This window comes from Rhipicephalus microplus, chromosome 2 (genome assembly GCF_043290135.1).
Source record: "Rhipicephalus microplus isolate Deutch F79 chromosome 2, USDA_Rmic, whole genome shotgun sequence".
In the NCBI taxonomy this organism is placed as follows: Eukaryota; Metazoa; Arthropoda; class Arachnida; order Ixodida; family Ixodidae; genus Rhipicephalus; species Rhipicephalus microplus.
Window position 1 is genome coordinate 167,904,273 of NC_134701.1, and position 22,738 is coordinate 167,927,010.

Here is a 22,738-nt window from a genome sequence, read left to right on the forward strand (position 1 = left end):
ACAGTTCCTTTTTTCCTCCGGTGCCTGTCTGTTGAATAGGAAAGAGGCAACATATTATAACCTTGCCAACAAGACCTACTCTTCCTTCACTTGTACCATTGCTCCAATGGAAAGTTCTAAATAATCCCTACGGAAGTGACCATTGTCCTGTCGCTTCGAGTACACAAACATCATACGAATGTCCTCCACGAGTTCCCAAATGGCTTATACACAAAGCCGACTGGGAACAGTTTCATAACAATGCTCAGTTATGTTGGACTGACATATGTGGGCTAAGCATAGATGAAGCTGTGCAGTACTTCACAGCTCTCCTTATTAACGCAGCAGCCAAATGCATCCCACAAACATCTGAATAGCCCGGCAAGCGACACGTCCCATGGTGCAACACTGAGTGTCGTAATGCGCGAAAGGAGCAGAATAAGGCATGGAGGTTGCTTCGGAACTCCCCGACAGCCGGAAATCTTGACACCTTCAAGAAAATAAAGTCTCAAGGCAGGAGAACGCGTCGGCAGGCCAGAAGAGAAAGCTGGCAGAAGTTTTTGTCAGGGATCAATTCAGACACACAGGAGGCTAAAGTCTGGAACATGGTTGCACTTACAAGCTGCTTCTGCAAAGTCTTCGAAAAAATGATAAACTGCCGACTTGTACATTTCCTTGAAACAAACAATTTGCTAGATGCTTCTGCAAAGTCTTCGAAAAAATGATAAACTGCCGACTTGTACATTTTCTTGAAACAAACAATTTGCTAGACCCATTTCAGTGCGGATTTCGAGAGAGTAGATCCACCACAGACCACCTCGTTCGTATCGAGGCACAGATCAGAGACGCTTTCGTCCATAAACAATATTTTCTCTCTGTGTTTCTCGATATCGAAAAGGCCTATGATACAACATGGCGCTTTGGAATTCTAAGAGACCTGTCCCACCTTGGCGTGCGTGGTAGAATGTTTTCCATAATCGAGAGTTACTTGTCTAATCGGACATTCCGTGTCCGTGTGGGCAGTGTTCTCTCCCAAACATTTGTCTAGGAAACAGGCGTGCCACAAGGTGGTGTACTTAGTTGTACACTTTTTATTATCAAAATGAATTCCTTGCACCTGTCCATCCCCCGCAATATGTTCTATTGTACATATGTTGACGACGTTCAGCTTGGCTTCAAGTCATGCAACTTGGCAATGTGTGAGCGGCAGGTTCAGTTAGGTTTAAACAAGGTCTCCAAATGGGCAGAGGAAAACGGATTCCGACTGAACCCACAAAAAAGCACGTGTGTTTTGTTCTCCCGAAAGAGAGGCATGCACTCAGAACCCGACATTGAACTGAACGGTCAACGTCTGTCTGTAAATGCGGAGCATAAATTCTTAGGCCTAATCTTGGACAACAAGTTGACCATCGTACCGCACATCAAGTATTTGAAAACAAAATGTTTAAAAGCCATGAATGTTTTAAAAGTGTTGTCACGTACTACGTGGGGTAGTGACAGGTAATGTCTCATGAATTTGTATAGAAGCCTCATTCGCACCCGCTTAGATTATGGGGCCGTTGTCTATCAGTCTGCGACTCAAAGTGCTTTGAAGATGCTGGACCCCGTGCACCATTTGGGCATCCGCCTTTCGACGGGTGCTTTTCGCACCAGCCCCGTAGAAAGCCTTTACGTTGAGTCAAATGAGTGGTCGCTTCATCTGCAGAGAACTTACATGTCCTTTGTTTATTTTCTTAAGGTGAAAGCAGACAAGAAGCACCCCTCATACTCTACTATTATTGATTTGTCGAGCTCCATTCTGTTTCAAAACAGGCCTTCGATGAGGCAGCCCTTCTCACTTCGCCTGAAGGGTCTAGCTGAGGACACTGGAGTGTCACTTGAACACAGTTTAATGGCTCCTGTAGCATACCCACCACCGTGACAGTGGCAGACTATAGATTGCGATGTGTCTTTCCTAGAAGTTACAAAACATGCGCCTATTGCCCATATTCGAACGTACTTCCTGGAACTTCAACACAAATACACACGTCCTGAGTTCTTTACAGATGCCTCCAAGTCCAACTCCTCTGTGTCCTACGCTGCTGTTGGCCCTTCCTTTTCGGATGCTGGCCCTCTACATCCAGGCACAAGTATCTTCACTGTGGAAGCTTATGCGATACTTGTGGCAGCTAAACACATCAAACAATTACAAATACAAAAAGCAGTAATTTATACAGGCTCCCTCAGTGTGGTAACGGCTCTGCACAGTCTTAAAAACAAAAAAACCCTGTCCTCGTCTCACTTTACTCCATTTTATGCACACTCTACACACTCAACCAACATGTTGTAGTGTGCTGGGTGCCAGGGCACCGTGAGATTCAAGGCAACGTAATGGCGGATCAGCTTGCTGCATCCGTCCACGAAATCAGTGCCACTACACCCATATCGATCCCGCCCCTTGATCTTAAGCCGTCTCTCAAACGAAAGCTCAGGCACTACTGGCAGAGCAAGTGGGATAGACACACACAAAACAAGCTACACGTTATCAAGCCACACCTTAGCCATCGGCCACCAGTATCAAAATCACGTCTAACAGAGGTAACACTAACAAGACTCTGGATAGGACACACATACACGACACACACACGTCTTTTGTCTGGTGGCGATCCACCATTGTGTGACAAATGTGGTGAGGCATTAACTGTTCTTCACGTTTTAATCCAATGTAAACAATTAGACACTCTAAGAAGACAACACTTTCCATTACCCTACCGACAACATATACCATTACACCCCGCAATGTTTGTCGGTAGGGAACCACTTTTTACCCACAAATCATTGCTAGCTTTTTTAAGAGATGTCGGTTTTTACCATGTAATATACCCAGGCATTGCGTAACGTGACCTATCAAGAGAGGTTGCTGCTACAGTGACTATATTTAAAAGCACTTGCCTCGCAGCTCTTGGACACAAGGGCGCTGATGAGGCGCTTGTGCTAGTGCCAAATATTTTTACATGTTTTTATTAGCAAAACCTTTGTCACCCTTTTTAATATGCATATCACGCCACTGTCATAATCTTAATACTTATGTTTTTACCCGCATTATCGCGAGGAATTTTAAGGCACCTACACAGCCACGCAACATATCTTTGTCCGCATCTCTACTCATCGAAATGGCGCTCTTTGGCCATCAATTGGCCCTTGCGCCACAAAGCGCCACACATCATCATCATCATCAACCAGACAGGCTAGAACTCCAGTGTCCTGTAGGAAATATACAGTGTGAAAGGCGTATAATATGTCCGTAAGGGCGGTGCCCCTATTCAAGGTACCCACTGGCTCGAGCCATCCGTTCAGCTCTGTGGACCAGTCACACTTGATCCATGGATCGAATGCGACTGTCTAGCCATCCCTGGTGCAACACGGCTGGCTAGACAGCAGCGCCAACCGTTCGTCCCACGTTCTATTCGGGCCATGCTCTTCGTCATGCTCTGAACACACCCATGTAATGTAAGAGTGGTGGGGTAGCTCCACACCACGGGCATATGTCTCGATATGCCGTAGGGTAGATCAGGTGGAAAGTGTGCAGATTTATATAAGTGTTTGTCTGTAATCTTCTAGCGCGGTTGATTGATATCTGGTGTTTAACGTACCAAAACCACCATATGATTATGAGAGACGCCGTAGTGGAGGGCTCCAGAAATTTCGACCACCTAGGGTTCTTTAACGTGCACCCAAATCTGAGCACACGTTCCTACAACATTTCCGCCTCCATCGGAAATGCAGCCGCCGCAGCTGGGATCTTCTAGCGCGGTTGGGACTCCTGTTGAAGTACTGTCAGTGGAGTGATGCGTGATGTCAGTGAACTAAGCGCGGTAAACGAGCCTTGGCTGCAATATCGTACGACAAGGAGGCAAGCCATGTATGAGGTAGCACCACCAAATTTCTTCGCTATCTTTTGTATGAGGTGCATTGTTTCTGATGCCTGCTGCTTGGCACTCTTGACCCAAGACCCTGAAGATACAGTGGCGTGAATTTTCAGGCCAAGCACACGAAGATCTGAGGCTCTCAGTAGTGGTTGCTGATCCAAAATTAACTGCCGAGGCCAGAATTCCAGTTTATGACGTCCGTACTTGTTCGCAACCGTCATGAACTTCGTTTTTTCTTTGGAGATTTCGAGACCAATCTGGGTGCACCAGTTAAGGTTAATGTTGAGTACCTCTTGCAATGATTGTTCTTGACAGCTGATTTCTGGATGCACTCTCCAAAGAGTGATGTCGACTGCATACATAATGTATTTTGCGTGGTGAACTACCGCTAGCGTCCATGTCATTGGGAGGAGGACCACGTTAAAAAAAAACTGGTGCGAGCGCAGATCCTTGGGGGACACCTCTATAGGAAACAAATTTTCTAAGTGGCTGACCAGCTAGGCGAATGGAGAAACGGCGATAATAAAAAAAGGCTTTAATGAACGTGCACACTCTACTGGAAAATTTGAGCCAGTGGAGAATTTCCACGATAGCATCATGGCTCACATTATCATATGCTTTACAGATTTGCATAGAGAGAATGGTGCGAATCCGTCGAGATAGACCTCCAACGAGAACCATGCATGAGAGGAAGGCAAGGCCATCCTCAATGCCCAGATGCAGACGGAACCCAATTTGGCCAGGATGATGCCAGGAGTATCTCTTGAGCCACCACGTAATGCGTGTCGCTTGCATACGCTGTGTTATTTTGCACAATGTTGACGTGAGAGCTATCGGATGCATCTGTGTGATATTTCCTGGAGGTTTTCCTGCTTTAAAAATGGCAACTACTTCTGCATGCCGCCAAGAGTGAGGAATGTTCCAGTAGCCCAAGCTTTCTTTATTACCTCTAACAGGACAAGTAGAACCTTGCCTTCCGTGTCTTTGTAAACTTCACAAGGTATGTTATCTGGTCCCGGTGCTTTGCTCGGTTTTGATAGGTCTATTGCTGATAAGAATTTGTCCATAGTGAAATCAGCCTGTATTCCCTGTACATCGGTAAGCGTGGGAAGCATACCTGCATACGCTGGCAGGCAGTTCTGAGCCGTGAATGGAGGTGGAGCCATGTCTAACGCAGGAAAGAATGTGTGGGTGATGATGTGGGCGACGGTGTCGGCGAATACGGCTGGAGTCTGGCCGGATGCTGATAGTGCGCAGGCTGTGGGGTCAGGAGGCCGCCGACCGCGTTCCATGGCTTGGAAGGTGTGCCATATAGAGGCACTAGACGCCGAAGGCCCAAGTGAGGAGCACCAGTTCATCCAGCTATCACGTTCCAGGCGGTGTTCATGGCATCGAGCTGCTGCTTGAAGGCGTTGGGCTTCCAAACTAGTGGCAATTGCTGTAGGGTCTCGTTTTGACGCTACTTCTGCTTGACCCCATAGACGCAGAAGCTGCAAATCGGGAGCAGGTCGTGATTAATCCACCCACCAAACACTTGTCGCCTGAGCTAATGTCGCACTTATGCAATCCGAAGGGTCTGAAACAGAGCGAGAGATCGCGTTTTCTGAAATCATTCTGTACTGGTCCCAATCCACCACTCGAGAAGGCAGGCGAAGACGTCGGATTCTGTCCGAATGTGAGCCGAGGTGAATTGGGTGGTGATCGCTACCCCAAGGGCTCAGGAGATCGCAATGCCACCAAGATAAGTCCGGTGAATGAGGCAACGCGTGAGGGTGGTCACGCCGACAAGTGGCCACTGATACATCATTAAGAAGTGCAAAATTTGCGTCCGTAAATGTACCGTGCACACTTACACCACGTGAACTGCAATACGCATAACCCCACGTAGTCTGAGGCACCTTAAAGTCACCTGCTACCATGATGGGATATCCAGAATGCTGTCGTCTTAAGTGCGTCAACCAACCGAGAGGCATCCGAGCCGCACGACCACTGTACGGACGGGCGTAAAATGAAACAGTGATGACATTGGTGCGTCGTAGACCAACTAAAAGAGCCGTGACTTCCTGCCATGAAGTACACTATCACGAAAGTCCATATGGGTTTGATGAAGAGTGAATCGCACATAAACTGCAACCTTTCCAGGGGGAACATCCTTCGTAGAGCACCGGTGATCCAACATTGAAGGCGAAGAGTACGTTACATAACCTGATATGGTTGGCAGGCCATTAGATTCCTTAAGAAGCAGAGCCCAAACACGCAGCTTCCCATTTTTGAGACGCTCGCGTAGCTCTCCCACATTTCCGGCAAGACCATGGCAGTTTCATTGCAGAATGCCTCCTGGTCAATGTGATTTGGAAGCCATAATGAATTGAGATTAGCCACAAGCACCGCAGCCAGATGCTGAAGTTGATACGCAACGAAGTACAGCAGTACTTGGGGTGAAACAAATTTAGACTCGGGTGGCGAGACAGGAGTTTGTGCCAAAGGGGCAGATGTAGACGCCGACAGTGTATGCAGCGAGTGCGTACCGTTTCGCCGACGCTGTAGCAACGCACGGTGTTGATTGAGACGCCGGCTTTCCCTTCCAAGGCTTGCAAGACGGGAATCTATCTCAGACTCATCATTTACTACAGGAAGAACCTGGTCTTCCAACACTGGAGGAGCGTGTCGGGGGGGGGAACTTGAAGACGCAACCACGGCACTAAACAAGGTGTGGCCGAATCTTGTGTCGTGGTTCCGGGAGCTACTTCAGTATAGTCGCTATTTCGCGAGGCTAGAATGTCGTAGTGGTTGTGTGTGAGAACCGGGTTCGTGGTTCAAGACTCCTTAGTCCGTAGCGATCTCTGAGGCTGGCGTTGCCGAGCTTTCTTGGTGGCTTTTTGTTTGGTTGGACATGAGGCAGAAGTGATGTCATGATCATTTGTATGGCATAAGCCACATCGAAATGATGCTAATGCTTCACGTTCCATGGTGTCATCCTCAGAAGAGTAAGGGCAGGAAGATTTTATTTAGCCTTCTTTAAAGCAGGAATGGCAGTACACAACAGACGGCTTGAATGAACGAAGACCTTAAACGCAACTGTAATATAGAATACGTTCTTGAGCGAACGAGGACGTTGAAGAGTGATAAGACAAGTGCGATCACTGCCCACGTAACGAGCAGCCACGACCTCATGGGTAGGACATGACAGTTCCCACAAGAGCGATTCAGGTTCCTCATTAGGGCCAACGCCGTTAACATCATAGCACCTTAAATCAGGGCCACTGGCGAGGTACGCATAATTCTTGGGTACCTGCATCTGATGCAGGTCCTTAAGCGTCTCCCCCCCCCAAAAAAACATGACAGGAAGCCATACATGTATCTGCACAGGCTCGATTTATTGTAGCGCAGGCTGTAGTACGGTCCCTGTACGGTCTGCGACTACACACACTGATTTCTCTGCGTCTGTCTCATAAGGCGCGGCGTCAGCGAATCTTGCCACGTTCATACATCTTGTCATTTCATCAATGTATTAGGCCTTTGCCTTTATTTTCCCAGCATGCAGAGTAGGATCCATGTTGCTTGGTATTGGCGATATGTACAATCTCTAAGTTCGCTTGGTACCTGTTAAGTTTCTTGTTGTTTTTTGTATCAATGTAGCACGCGGTAGTTTTGTTAGGACGGCTCTGCCAGTTGGGGTCTGGAGGAGGCGATTTCCTTGCGCTTGTAGCTGAGCCTCGAATAATTCTTCAATGGTGTTATGGAGACAAAGTGCCAGTAGCTTGTCGTTTGAAGCATTCCGCGGTAATGTTAGGGCTGTCTGTAAGCCATTCTTACTTGGTTTGCTATTTTTTTTACTGTTCATATTGCGTACGGAAGTGAGTATGTAACACGACTGATGACAAGACTTTCGGCCAGTCTGAGGGTATCTTGTTCTCTTCTGCCTTCACGGTTGTGTGTTATACGCGAGATCATGCGTGAGGTCTGCTGTGCCGTTGCTTTGATTTAGTGTGCAGATACCTCTGATTAGATAGCAGCCACATACCTAATATTCGTACGGTATCTTTCTCCAGATGATATTTCTGTTAAGCCTGACTTCCGGCTTTAGGCTCGGCTCCGTCCTTTGTTTTGTTTTTCTCTTTGTGAAGCGAATGAGCTCCGTTTTTTCAGATGAGCATTATTGACCCCGTATCCTTGTGTATTCTTCTATGGTGCTAGCTACCTGTAGTAATCTATATTTTTTCTCCGTTAGGGTGCCTGTGGTTGTCCGTACTGTGATGTCATCCGCATATATCGCATGTTGTATACGGGAAATATTTTTGAATTTTTTTGCAAGGCCTGTCATGGCTACGTTGAAAAGTGTATGTGAAATGACCGCCTCTTGTAGTTTTATTTTGTTTGGGGTTCGAACTATGTCGGATTCGTCATTCCCAGCATGATTATTACTTGTTTGCAGTGGAAAGACTACTTCCCGTACGAGCAGAAGGAACCTTTCGTCTACTCCCACCTGGTGGGCCTTCTGCTCTCCCTGCTGCCGGCATCACTGGTCAGCGTCGGATACGGTGCCAACAGGTGCGTATTAGATGGAATTACCATGCTTGTCTGTCTGTTCGAAGATAAAGCTTTTTGAGTGAAAAACATGAATATAGGCACACAGTATACACCATAGTAACCTTGGTGTCTACTATGTGCCTCTCTGAATGTTTTTCGTAACGCTGCACCCCCCAAAAAGGTTGGCCATGAACTGGCTCGCCCAAACTGAAGTTCTGCCAGTTTTCTAAGAGATGTTTGGTAGCACAAGTCAGGTGTATTTTTGTATTTTTATTACAAAACCATATCACATGAGCATTTCCTTACTCGGCAGTTATGTTTTGGATGGTAAATTGTTCTTTATCATGCTTACGAAAGCTGAAAAGAAGGTGCACGCACTTACCACGACTGTGTGCTTGGCAGTGGGAGTATGTTTCCTACTCACACATATTTTTATGGAAGGGCTGAGGACGCTTGATGGATATAATGTAGCACCACAGCTCTCGTGGTATGTACTATGTCTCTCTCTTGGTGCTTATATTATAGCGCTGCACCCTCAAAAGTTTTGACGCCAGAAATACTGGTAATACATTAACCTTTGCATCCATCGGCCGACTGTATAGTATCCCTGTTTAGTACCATAAAACGTCACATAGGTGATTGGGTGTTCACAAATAAGCATTCACAAGTTATCAAATGACTGTTCGGAGGGTTCCCTAGGGAGCTAAGAAACAACACCTCAGAACGACGGACGATAGACAGGAGCGCTGTATATAGTCTCTCTCTTGACCACTCCCAAGGGTGTGCTTATCCTACCAAGTATGCGCCAACCAAAGAGGCTTGTGCTAACCAACCCCAAACGACGCATAGTTGCCAGAATGTTGATACTGATGATGTCTTGTGCAGGGTGTTTGGAGCCTCGGTGTTGACGCTGTCGGTGCTGCTCGAAGTGTCGCCTATGGCCATCCACCTCGGCATACACGGACTGGCGGGTGCGCAGTTCCTCAACGGAGCAGCTGAGGTTGGTCATCGTGATCACGTCTCAGATGTCACTGCCGGCATTTTATGGTTGTGCTTGTTTAACTGACGTCATTACTTCTGCAATATGTTGCATGCATTCCATACATCTATTTATGACACTGAAAATAAAAACTTGGAATATTGTTGATTGTGTGCTACACTTGAAAAAAAAAACATGAGCTGAGCCGAACTCGACTGTACACGGACCATTCCTAAGAATAAACTTACGCGAGAAAAAAGAAAACGAAAGAAAGAAAAGCAAGAAAGCGAGCGTCCTACATTCACGTTTCCGCTACCTTGGTCGTGTTAAAAATCAAGTTCTTCCCAAAACAAGTTCGACATACGGCCACAAGCAGCTTTCACGTGAAAGCTCTCCATCATGCGAGTCTGAGAAAAACACAAAGTTTTAAGATGTTTGCCCTTGCTCAGGCTTTGCATTCTGTATTTATATATCGTTAAACGGGACAGAAAAAGAAATGTCAAGACTTTCCACTTTGCGCAGTCGACGCACCTATGCGAGCGCGAGAGCTGCGATTTGTATAAGAGAGAGGGAGAGAGACAAAGAAGAAAACTCTATGCAGAAAAGTCGGAAAATTTGGCCAACGTCTACATAACAGCTGACATGCACTCTTTACACGGATGGAGAATGACATTTAAAGATTTCAGAAGAAAGGCAAGTGAATATTAATAAGAATACAAAGAAGTAATGGAAACGAAAATGGGCTTCAGTCGAATGCCTCGAGATGTGATTGAAGCAGGGCGCTAATTAAGGTCATGATCATGCATGGCGATACTACAATGGTCTAGCTCCGACATAGACTGTGTATATACGTTGAAAACGAGGTATCACTTTTTATCGAGGGCCTCCGTTTCCCAGGTTTTTGAGGTTCACGGGACGGTTTCTTGCTCTCCCATTGTAGAGTACTAAGTACTCTAAATCGTTTACTACTTTTTTCTAAACATGCGCTGCCAACCACCCTAAGACCGTGAAGTGTGGGGCCCACGGGCTTGCTTAACGCTCTCCCATAGTAGAGTACCAAGTACTCTAAATCGTGTTTAGAAAAAAAAATGTGTAACGATTTCGAGTTCTTTGTACTCAACTATGGGATAGCACTGAGCCGTCCCGCCAAAAATACTACTGTCGCTGAAACAGTTGCTGTTAACCATTCTTTCTCAACACATGTCTACTAGGCAGTGCAGTAAAAAATGTGGCTCTGTAATTTTTGTGAATGTGCCCTCATCAAGTGTGAGGCCCACGAGACGGCTTCATGTTCTCCCATAGTGGAGTATATAGTACTCTGAATTGTTATCCACTTTTTCTAAACACCCCTTATGCCATGAGTGCAAACTTTTTATTGATATGATATAAAGGCATGTGGGCGCAAAAATTAAGCACGCGCCACTAGTGTTCAAAATTACATACCAATTAAAATTAATCAAGTAACCAACAACATGGGTTAAAACATTTGTGGTAAACGAAAACAAACATGTCTTCTTAACACTCACAGGCTGCAAGATGAATTAAAAAATTATACGATTAATACAGTCACGTAACAAGAATCTACCGTAGCATGCATTTGTGGCATCAAGTTAAGATGCAATGTGACAGTCATCATAACGTAAGCAACAAGACAAAGTGGCGTTAAGATATATTGAACATCAAAAACCTTCATCGGTCACGGGTTTATAACAGCTAACAATGCAGCTGTTTTCTAGAAAATGTCCTAATGATATTGGTCAGCATTATCAAGGCGCTTGTTGCCCTATCATTGCCTCAAGCAGAATTTCAATAAAGCGGATTTATGTCGCCGCTTTTTGTATGTTGTTTTGAAGGTTGTTTGCTCTAGATCGATAGATAGCTGTTTGTGCAAGAGGCTAGTAGCGGGCAGTTGACACGATTCCAAAATCTCGCCTTCGCACTCATTTAATAAGTAAAGAAATAAAAAGAACAATAACCTGCGGCGTTTCACAAAGGCGTTAATGTGTGACTGCAGCTATACTGGTGCTAAGCTATGCATTCATGTATGCAGATATCATAAAATGCTCTGAATTACTTGAGTGTGCCATTGGCTTAGTAAAAAAAAAACTTTAAAAAAAGTTTTTAGAACAAAAAAAAAAAAGAACTCTTCGCTAAGGCTCTAGTAAAAGTTTATTAACAAGCTTTTTGTTAGGTAATTTCCTGAAATTTATGTCCTCCGCAGCAAAACTTAGATTTTTTGCGTAGAAAATTTTGTGTTATAGCGCCGTACTTGATGTACTCATAGTGTTTAGATAAAAAGATCCGTGTATATACAGAGAGAAAAGCAAATGAAATCGAGGGAGCTGGACCAGGTTTCAATAGGTTTGCTACACTACATGGAAAAATCTGTAAGGCGCTAAAAGACTCTGTGCGTGATTGTTGGCTCGACTATGCGCCTGTCCCGGACTCCAGAAAATACACCTCATTGTGTGAAATTACGTCGATGAGCAGCTGGAAACATGGTGAAGAGGCTTTTTTTTTCGACGATGGCACGCACGCTGCTGGGACAGCTGAAGTTTCCAGTTGTTCCGTCCTAGCGAAGCACCCACTCTAGTAAGCATGCAGGCTTGACATTCTCTGCAATGTGAACGATTCGATCCGTCTTGTTGTTCTTTTAACTTGTCACATTCGAGTACGCAGAGATAAAGTTGTGTTCTAGTGCTCATTTGTAAAATGTATGCACTGTTTTTACTTCTATTTTTTGTTTCGTTTATTTATGTACAAGCTGCATGTACAATGAAGCTTCTCTTCTTCATGCGCATACGACCAGTAGCGTACATAAGGAGGAATTTGCTGAGTTCCTCTCTCTAGGTGGCGTGAGTAAGCCCACCGCCATAACCATGGTCGTCAAGCGATCCGGCGGATAATATATATTCTGATGCTTGGCGGCGCTGCACCTCCTCTACGACGTTTCTTTCAAAGAACATCGAGACAACTCGCACTGCCGAAAACATTGGTTGTAGTCTAATTACGACGCACGTGCACGAAACCAGGAAACTGCCGCGCTAAATGGATGACGTCATGCGAAAATTTCGCGTCTTACGTGTTTTCAAATGCAATTTCCATAGGTTGCTGTGGTCGTGTCCGCTGTCATTCTCATGAGCTTGCGCTTCATAGCGGACGCCGTGTCGTACCATTCGCCTCCCCATTTATAATCATCATAAAAAAGTTTAATGACTGTCTTTACTGGAAGCACGCATGGGAAAGGAGATGGACGGCAGCTTGTCGGAAGGACTGTTCTGATTTTTTTCTTTTGTACTTAAAAAGCTGTCTAGGTCAAGCTCGTGAAGTTCAATGTCCGCATATACCTACTTGCGGTCGCCGGTTGACACGCTATTTTCTTTTGTTTCCTTCTTGTATTCCAGGGGTTCCTGGTGACGTCCCTGTACGGCGTGCTGGCCGACTGGACTCCCGTCGACGAACGAACGACCATGGTCGCCGTCCTCGCATCCAGTATGTTCATAAGGTGGCTATATGCAGATGCACATCGTTCACACTAAACACTCGCTATTGATGAAAGCAGTTTTTCTGTCACGGATCATTAGTCTACTGAAAACAATTAACTATTCTCTCTTTCTCTTGTTAATCCCCCTTCCCCTATCCCCAGTGCAGGGTAGCAAACCGGACGCTCATCTGGTTAACCTCCTAGGCTTTCTTCCTCTTGCTTTCTCTCTCTTGGGCCGAGAGTTATGCCTTTGGCTGTGGTTCAAACATACGTCTTTTTTACTGGCTTGTCGCAGTTTTAGCGTCGCTGGACAGAGCTTCTGGGAAGGACTATCTGTCGACACGTAAAAGCACTGACGCGCGCTGTCATTGATTCTGGCAGTCTCTCTTTCACATCTCCTTTAACCGAAAGAAAAAAGTGGTGTGCGATTTCTTCGGGAAAGCAGCATCTGTTTCGAACATCACTGACTCGCCTGACGAGGCGTCGGGGCTTCCCCGAAATGCGTAGTTTCTCTCTAGCTTCCCGCGTGCGAACAGTACAATAGCTTTCTACCCGTTTATTTGAAATGATACACGACATTAATCGAAAGAAGAGAGCAGTCTGCTGAGGACCACCGGAAACGCTAAATTGAATAGGTACCGGGCACAAGACGAAAGCAGCGTTAAAGAGAGGGAGACAACAACATAATTAACGTCTTAGAAATAGGAATAAGAGAATTGGAGGGCCAGTTTTCCCATTTTCTTGTAATGTCTCCAAGGGAACTAAATTTTAGAGGAAACGAATGGTTATGCTTTTTTAACGAAGCGCGTAAATGATGTGAAAAAAAGAGTAATGAAAGTGGAAAGAGAGGCGATTTCCCGCAGGTGAGAGCCGAACCTGCATTTTTTCTCCCGACTCGTACGTGTGATTCTTTGATATTAGGCTACCACGCTGACAGTTGGATTACTAATCAGTCAAGCAGTTAAACGATTGCTCGTTGTAGACATCGAGTCACTGAGGAACTGTACAACACACTTATCCAACTTGGCTAATTGAACAGCACAAAAGAGCAGTCCCGTGGAATTGTAAAGGTACGCGTGTATGTACGAGTACTCCATCAAGTACGCTACAGGAAACTCCGGCACTAGTGTCTATGGGAGCAGCAACGCACGGCGTTTCAGCCAGCATGAGAATGATAGTTAGTGCATGGATATGTCTAATTCTAGTTCTTTCGGGTTCATTCGGCTTCGCGTGGCCTGAATCCGCTTTGCCACAAGGCGACGCTCAGCATAGGTTCAGAGGTTATGCTTTACCACCATCACTTTTTCAAGCTCACCATCAGATTGGCTCACAAAGTTTCCAATGGTACTATCGTTTATACGAAACAAAACCAACACACAACGATGAAGAAAACCAAAAGTGCGTTGGAAGCCCGCAGGCTCGAATACGATAGGCAAACTTATTGCCGTGTAGGCTGAACGATCGCAGCGCCAGAGTTCTCTCTAGTGAATATTTAAGGAAACTGTGATCTAGCCCCGAGAGTGTTAGCCAGTGCCACTGACGGCCTTGATTGTGTATGTGAGCCAAACTATCAGTCGCTCGCTTCGTTGAGCAAGTGAGCCCGGGAGAAGCTGCTTTTACGGCAAAATAAGATGAAGCTCCCCGCGCTTACAGAGCAAACGATACTGTAGAAAGCCGCGGTATCTCAATGCGTGGCTATGGCGTCCAACTGCCGAGCACGAGGTAGTGGGTTCAATCACGGAAGTAGGCGCCAGCATTCGAACGACGCGAGAATGTGAAAGGGCTAGTGTAGAGAGGGGAGGGGACGCCGATACGCAATGGGGAAGCGAGCGCAGGCAGGTGGTAGGAGAGAATTGGGGAGAGTAACGCGCAGCTGTTGGAGAGAGAGAGAAGGAGAAGAGTCGCGCATGCGTAGTGTGAGTTCGGACTACGGACGCGTGACGTATACCCGCGAGCAAGAGATGCTCCGCATCTAAAAAAGTGACAGCTTTGCCGCAATGGCGAAGCAATGAACGCGATGGCAACAAATGTGAATGTCATACGCAGAATGGCAAGTAGATTGAAACATGCCCCGCGTTTTTCACGCACAAATGACCCACAAAACGTACTCACAGGTACAGATGAACGCGAATAATACCCCTGTCGCACGGTCACCACCAAACTCTGTTATGGCCAAACCTCATAAGCGCGAAAATGCACGCGACAGCGGCGAGCGACGCTATGAGCGACGAAACAGGGCGTTCGCGCGACGTGTCGCGTGCTCGTTTTCGCGCGATCGCTTGGTTCTCCAGATTTAAGCCCAAACTCCATAAGCGCGAAAATGCACGCGACGGCGACGAGCGACGCTATGAGCGACGAAACAGGGCGTTCGCGCGACGTGTCGCGTGCTCGTTTTCGCGCGATCGCTTGGTTCTCCAGATTTAAGCCCAAACTCCATAAGCGCGAAAATGCACGCGACGGCGACGAGCGACGCTATGAGCGACGAAACAGGGCGTTCGCGCGACGTGTCGCGTGCTCGTTTTCGCGCGATCGCTTGGTTCTCCAGATTTAAGCCCAAACTCCATAAGCGCGAAAATGCACGCGACGGCGACGAGCGACGCTATGAGCGACGAAACAGGGCGTTCGCGCGACGTGTCGCGTGCTCGTTTTCGCGCGATCGCTTGGTTCTCCAGATTTAAGCCCAAACTCCATAAGCGCGAAAATGCACGCGACGGCGACGAGCGACGCTATGAGCGACGAAACAGGGCGTTCGCGCGACGTGTCGCGTGCTCGTTTTCGCGCGATCGCTTGGTTCTCCAGATTTAAGCCCAAACTCCATAAGCGCGAAAATGCACGCGACGGCGACGAGCGACGCTATGAGCGACGAAACAGGGCGTTCGCGCGACGTGTCGCGTGCTCGTTTTCGCGCGATCGCTTGGTTCTCCAGATTTAAGCCCAAACTCCATAAGCGCGAAAATGCACGCGACGGCGACGAGCGACGCTATGAGCGACGAAACAGGGCGTTCGCGCGACGTGTCGCGTGCTCGTTTTCGCACGATCGCTTGGTTCTCCAGATTTAAGCCCAAACTCCATAAGCGCGAAAATGCACGCGACAGCGGCGAGCGACGCTATGAGCGACGAAACAGGGCGTTCGCGCGACGTGTCGCGTGCTCGTTTTCGCGCGATCGCTTGGTTCTCCAGATTTAAGCCCAAACTCCATAAGCGCGAAAATGCACGCGACGGCGACGAGCGACGCTATGAGCGACGAAACAGGGCGTTCGCGCGACGTGTCGCGTGCTCGTTTTCGCGCGATCGCTTGGTTCTCCAGATTTAAGCCCAAACTCCATAAGCGCGAAAATGCACGCGACGGCGACGAGCGACGCTATGAGCGACGAAACAGGGCGTTCGCGCGACGTGTCGCGTGCTCGTTTTCGCGCGATCGCTTGGTTCTCCAGATTTAAGCCCAAACTCCATAAGCGCGAAAATGCACGCGACGGCGACGAGCGACGCTATGAGCGACGAAACAGGGCGTTCGCGCGACGTGTCGCGTGCTCGTTTTCGCGCGATCGCTTGGTTCTCCAGATTTAAGCCCAAACTCCATAAGCGCGAAAATGCACGCGACGGCGACGAGCGACGCTATGAGCGACGAAACAGGGCGTTCGCGCGACGTGTCGCGTGCTCGTTTTCGCGCGATCGCTTGGTTCTCCAGATTTAAGCCCAAACTCCATAAGCGCGAAAATGCACGCGACGGCGACGAGCGACGCTATGAGCGACGAAACAGGGCGTTCGCGCGACGTGTCGCGTGCTCGTTTTCGCACGATCGCTTGGTTCTCCAGATTTAAGCCCAAACTCCATAAGCGCGAAAATGCACGCGACAGCGGCGAGCGACGCTATGAGCGACGAAACAGGGCGTTCGCGCGACGTGTCGCGTGCTCGTTTTCGCGCGATCGCTCGGTTCTCCAGATTTGGAAACCATCACTCATCGCCCGGAAGTGCTGGGCTCAAGCAGCCAATAGCGAAAAACCGGAAAAGACAAAGACTACATAGGTGCACGTGACCCTGCCCGAGTCACGTATGCGCAACAAGAAACGCAATGTTTATTACGCATGCGCATATAAAAAATGCTGCAAGGCAATAATAAACACTTTCCGTTCCATTACACAACAATATATCTTATTTTTATATTGGAAACCGCTCGATACGCGGTTTTTTTGGTGCGAGTTGACGGCCTCATGCCAGCAACAGTGGAATTCGCTCGCCGAAGCCGTCGCGTGAATGAGGTTTGCCTGCGCTAGCGACTGATCGCGCGACGCCGATCTACGTCGCGTCGCTCGTCGCTGTCGCGTGCATTTTCGCGCTTATGGAGTTTGGGCTTTAGAAACCGTCGCTCATCGCCCGGAAGTGCTGGGCTCAAGCAGCCAATAACGAAATACCGGAAAAGACAAAGACTACATAGGTGCACGTGACCCTGCCCGAGTCACGTATGCGCAACAAGAAATAACTCAATGTTTATTACGCATGTGCATAGAAAAAGTGCTGCAAGGCAATAATAAACACTTTCCGTTTCATTACACAACAATATGTGTTATTTTTAAATTGCATACCGCTCGCTACGCGGTTTTCTTGGTGCGAGTAGACGGCGTCATGCCAGCAACAGTGGAATTCGCTCCCCGAAGCCGTCGCGTGAATGAGGTTTGCCTGCGCTAGCGACTGATCGCGCGAAGCCGATCTACGTCGCATCGCTCGTCGCTGTCGCGTGCATTTTCGCGCTTATGAGGTTTGGCCCTTAAACTCCGCTAACACAAATCTACCCTAGGGAGTACGACGGAGATGGAGTTGTGGCAGTGCCACACAGCAATAACAAGGTTGTAATAGTTGTCGCGAGGGGGCTCTGCCGGCACTGTTGATTTTCGCAGAAGTATTCTGATTCCATCTATAGTTGCTTTGTTTAGGGGGAATCTTCGTTATGTGGTTAAAAAAAAGATGATAATTGCTACTATTTGACCTGCGCAGTATCGCTCAAGTCAAGTAATGATTCTTTACTATCTATAGTTATAGTGTTTACCTACTAAAATACAAATACATCTTAAAGCATTCTTATACAAAAACTGCAGATAATCCGACATATCTGTAAGGCACTATCGCGATACTATGGGGCAGTATTTAGCGTTCTATCATAAAAAATGCAGCATATCCACGGAGTGAGTGATGGATAGTGGGGCGAAGCATCCGTCCGTCCATTCGTTCTTGCTTCCGTCCGTCCATGTGTGTGTCTGTGTGGCCGCCCGTGCGTCCATCCGCCCGTTCGTGCGTGCGTCTGTTCGTGCGTCCGCACGTTCATCTGTGCGTCCGTCCCTGCTTTCGTCCACTCAACCACTCCTGTGTCCGTCTATGCATCCATCCTTCCGTGCAGCCATTCGTGCGTCCGTCCATGCATCTGTCTGAGTGTCCGTTCGTCCACCTATTCAACACTCCAAGTACCACCATCTCGCATCTTTTCTTCATATATTCCTCATATAGAAGCACCGCCATCCAGCGGACATTCCGAGGACTGAACGAGAGGAGGCACATGCACACATTGTTATGGCTTGCGCTTCGTGTCTACTTCCCACCTTTAACCACCTCGAGTTCATGGTATATACTACTTCACTGTATTCATGGCACTGCGGCCCAACGCTCGCTAAACCTTTCTAAAACCTAGGAGGTTACGCCCAGCGAGTATAACGTAGCAACCCTTTCTTGTCTTCTGTGTGTTGTTGAACAATGAAAAATTCGCTGCATGCGCGTTAACTAAAAGCCGAATTATCTCTCATTCCCCCTTAGCAGCCATTGGCATGTACATTGAGCACTATCTTTTATTGTTCCACTACGCACAGAAGAAATCTCTCACCGGCACCACCTTGGAGGTCAAAAATGTTATACTTGTTACACACTACAACGGCTACGAGGGACGAATGGGTGCCGTTATAAGGAGCTTCGCCCCTAAAACACAACATTAGGTGGGTCTGAAGCAAAGATAGCAATAAAGCTAGCTTATTTTAAATGAATATGCATTCGCTCTATGTAGTGATGCTGGCAGCGACACTGGCCACCATGCGCAGGGTAGCGAACCGGCTGCCTATAGGCTAGTTAACCTCCTTGTCTTTCTTTTCCCTCTATTTTCCTTCCTTCCTTGGGCCTAACGCTATGTTTGTTTGCGATTGCGCCGTGCTCGACGACTAGTTGTTTTTCTAGCCCGTAAGTTACCCTTGAAATAGATTGGGTCGCATCACTCCTGCAGCCGTCGAAGCAGGTGACGATGATGCAACGCTGTCAGTCATTCCTCCCTTGAGCAAACGCAAGCACGGCGACAACAACAACCGCACGCACGGACGAAATATCTTTAAATACCAGCGCCCGACAATCTAGGCACGGTGTAGAGGGCATTGGTGTGGAGCGTAGCTGCACTCTGGTGGGCGTATATACAGGTAAAAAAACACACGTTATAAATGAGTACTGTAACAAAAGAACGTTGATTATTGCCATAATGTATTATTGTTCTCACTGTGGCAACTTAGTGCTCAAAATACTTTTCTGACCTACATATATTGGGGACGAGAGTACCTCGTTCCGCTGCAAAGAGAGATCGTCGAATGTCCTTTGTAAAAGGCTCCGTTTACCTTCGTTTGCGCACGGGTGGCCGTGTGACACGGGCCGCATCTCCCTTGTCATAAGGACGAGGGAGTTAAACGGTGTTCGCGGGCACCCGTGTGCCATGGGGTATAAGCTTCTCAGTTGTAACTTCGCTGTGTCTGAAAAGCGCGCCTTTTTCGCAAACGGAGACTGTGCAACGATTGCAGTGACCTTTGTGCGCCCGGTAACTACAATAGAATTGTTCCAGTGAAAGCCCAGCGCCAGCCAACACGTACGATCCTCCCCACCGCGAGATAAGGGTGCGCGAGTGAGCGTCTATCCCCCTCCTCTCCGCGGGGCGAAGTACCCATGGGAGATGAGAGCGCGCACCGCCGCGTCGTGACAATGTGGCGACGCGCGCTCATTGCATCATCTTGCTGGTAATGCTAAAATACAACGGTCCCTCGGTAGTTATAAAGAGCTGCTGTTTGAACATTGAAGGAGGTGCTCCTTCGTAGCTCATTGGTTAACGCCTCGCACTCACACCTCAATGGCTCCACGTTCGACTCCGCGCGTCGGTGTCTTTTTCTGAATTATTAAATACTATAGTCTTTCTCGGGGTATTTCGAAGCAGAAATTTCCGTCTGTCTGTCCGCACGTTTGTCAATTTGTCCACCGAAACGATACCCAAAACGGCCAAAATCCAACCCCACTCGCAGCGCCTACTAATATTGCTCAAGTTTCAGCGTTCGTACTTTAACGACTGTCAATTAAAAAGCAATTATGGCGCATATCTGAAGCACTACAACAACACTACAACAAACGGGCTAGTTGGTGAAGATTTATAATACTACAGAAGGTAAGCATAAGTAATTCTAAGTACCGGAGCGTTTATCACGCTGCGCTGACAATGAAACGCTATGCACAAAAAGGCAAGTGTTATCCAACGCTCTGCTAAGACGACATCAAGAAGGTTTACAAAAATATTACTTTAACCTCCTTGGACGACACAGTGGTGGCACCTACCCGCCGCTTTGCGTTGTACACCTTATCGCCTCCAAGACAGGCGCGCACGCCGCGCGCTGGCTATATTCAAGGAGGATTGAAAAAAAAAAATTGCTGGAGTGGAAGAAAAAAATATGGTATGAAGGAACACAACTTACTTCGTTTAGTCCAGGCTTTTGTAGTCAGCCGCATCGTGTACGTCACATATATTAAACAACACGCAGCCGAACAGAGCAAAATAGATTGCATCATTAGGAAAGCATATAAACAAGCAATAGGTCTACCGTTAAATACCTCGAACGACAAATTCTTGGCTCTAGGGCTACATAACACGCTCGCAGAGCTAAGCTAATAGAGGCCCACACAATAGCAAAGTATGATCGGTTAACCCAGAGCCCTACAGGCAGGCATATTTTGGACACAATTCTCGTCACGTACAATGTACAACATGGGGTAAAAAAAGACATTCCGTGGGAGGCAAGGGGGCATATTGTGGTGCATCCATTACCTAGAAATATGCATCCTGAGCATCACCATGCTGTAAGGATAGAAAGGGCGAAAACCCGAGATAAAAAGTTCGGCAACGCCCGGGACGTGGTCTATGTAGATGCGGCAGAATACGAGATGGCAGAAACATGGTAATCGTATCTACGAATATTCAACGGTATTCAAAAATCAGTGGCAGTGTACTTACAGATAGGGAAGAAGTGGTGGAGGAGGTGGCTATAGCACTAGCACTAGCCTCCACAAAAGCCGAAGTCGTGATCAGCGATTCCAAAACTGCTGTTAAAAATTATGCCAAAGTAAGGATCTCACCGGAAACGTTAAGAATTCTGGCTAACTTTTGCGACGAGCGGGTAGTCCATATTTTATGGGCACCTGCTCACTCCTTCCTTTCCGGGAAAGAAATCATGCGTGACCTGGCTCGAGAACTGGCCGGCCGAAAAGGCGCAGCGCGAAGTTCGGGGACGGAGTGGAACCGCATGATTAGTTATGAAGAGATCACAATACACTACAGGCTAGGCAGGGTCCGATTCCCCCTGGAACATACCTCGCTCAACAAGCAGCAGGTGACGGCATGGCGCCTCTTAAAAACCATCACTTTCCTGAACCTGGTAACTTTTCACTACCTCTACCCAGAGTTATACTAAGATTTGTGTAAATTCTACAATCAAAGGGTGGATCTCAATCACATACTGTGGGCTTCCCCTCAGTGACAGGGCAAAGTAGTGCAGTAACGGAGATCAATGGGAGGCCGCACTGCTAAGCGCAGACCCAGAGGTGCAACTCGACGTCCTTCAATAAGCCGAGGATGCCGCCAGAGTGCAAGACCTCATGACTGCCACCTAGGGGAAAGAGACAATGCTTCCACATCTTGCCGTTTTTTTCATTAATAAAGTTATTTCCTCCTCCTGGAGTGGAAGCTCCCGCAATGCCTTGCCAGCAGAAGTGAAGCTAGCTTTTGCCACTGCCGAGGTGGCGGAAACATGCTCTTCTCTGGTAGAGCCCACTTAAAAATCAAGTGGCTTTGATATGTTAATGTAAATGCTACGTTAGTTCGGTATGAAAAGATAGTTGTTCCCGATGAAATAACACACAGAAAGGAGTATGGGTGACTGAATCTCCAAAGAACTTTGCCTCCAATTAGAGGCTTACTATAGAAAATCAGTAACACTAAGACGTACTTGGAGCACTATGTGACCCGAAAAAAAGTTTCCACATTAAACTCGTTGGGCATGTTGCAATTACGATTGACGGACATGACGTCATGGCATTGGTCGACACTGGCGCGGACTTCGAAATAATGAGTGAGAGCCTGGCAGACAAGCTCAGGAAGGTTAGAATAGAATGGACAGGACTACAGATAGAAGGAGCTGGAGGGCAGCTACTCACACCTACCGGAAAGTGCACCGCAAGAATGAAGACAGGGGATGCATCCTTCGTTGCAACTTTCGTTATTCTTTCCGAGTGTTGCAAACAAGCAATCCTAGGGATGGATTTCTTGCGTGAATATGGTGCCATCATCAATATAGCGGACGGTGTGCTGACCTTTTCAGCGGATCAAAGCGCAGCGCTACACCGAAAATCTCTGCGAGTCATCGACGATGTGACCGTACCTCCGTTATCGTGCCGCCTTGTTTCGGTCACGTGCAGCGCGAAGCATACAGGAGAAGGAATTGCTGAACAAGCATTGACGCTTCTACTCTCTCGCGATGTTGCAATTGCCAGAAGTATCGTCGATGTTGTGTGCGGTGAAGTGGA

The 22,738-nt window shown here is 47.5% G+C and overlaps 1 protein-coding gene across 1 annotated transcript in view; it reads left to right on the top strand.

Moving 5' to 3' along the window:
* The window catches only part of LOC142792641 (vesicular glutamate transporter 2-like), a 92,774-nt gene that overhangs the window by 16,659 nt on the left and 53,377 nt on the right, over positions 1–22,738 (top strand). Inside the window, exons 2-4 of the mRNA XM_075885654.1 lie at positions 8,323–8,438; positions 9,303–9,417; positions 12,801–12,888. Coding sequence (XP_075741769.1) covers positions 8,323–8,438; positions 9,303–9,417; positions 12,801–12,888 — 319 coding nt within the window. The remainder of the gene's footprint in view (positions 1–8,322; positions 8,439–9,302; positions 9,418–12,800; positions 12,889–22,738) is intronic.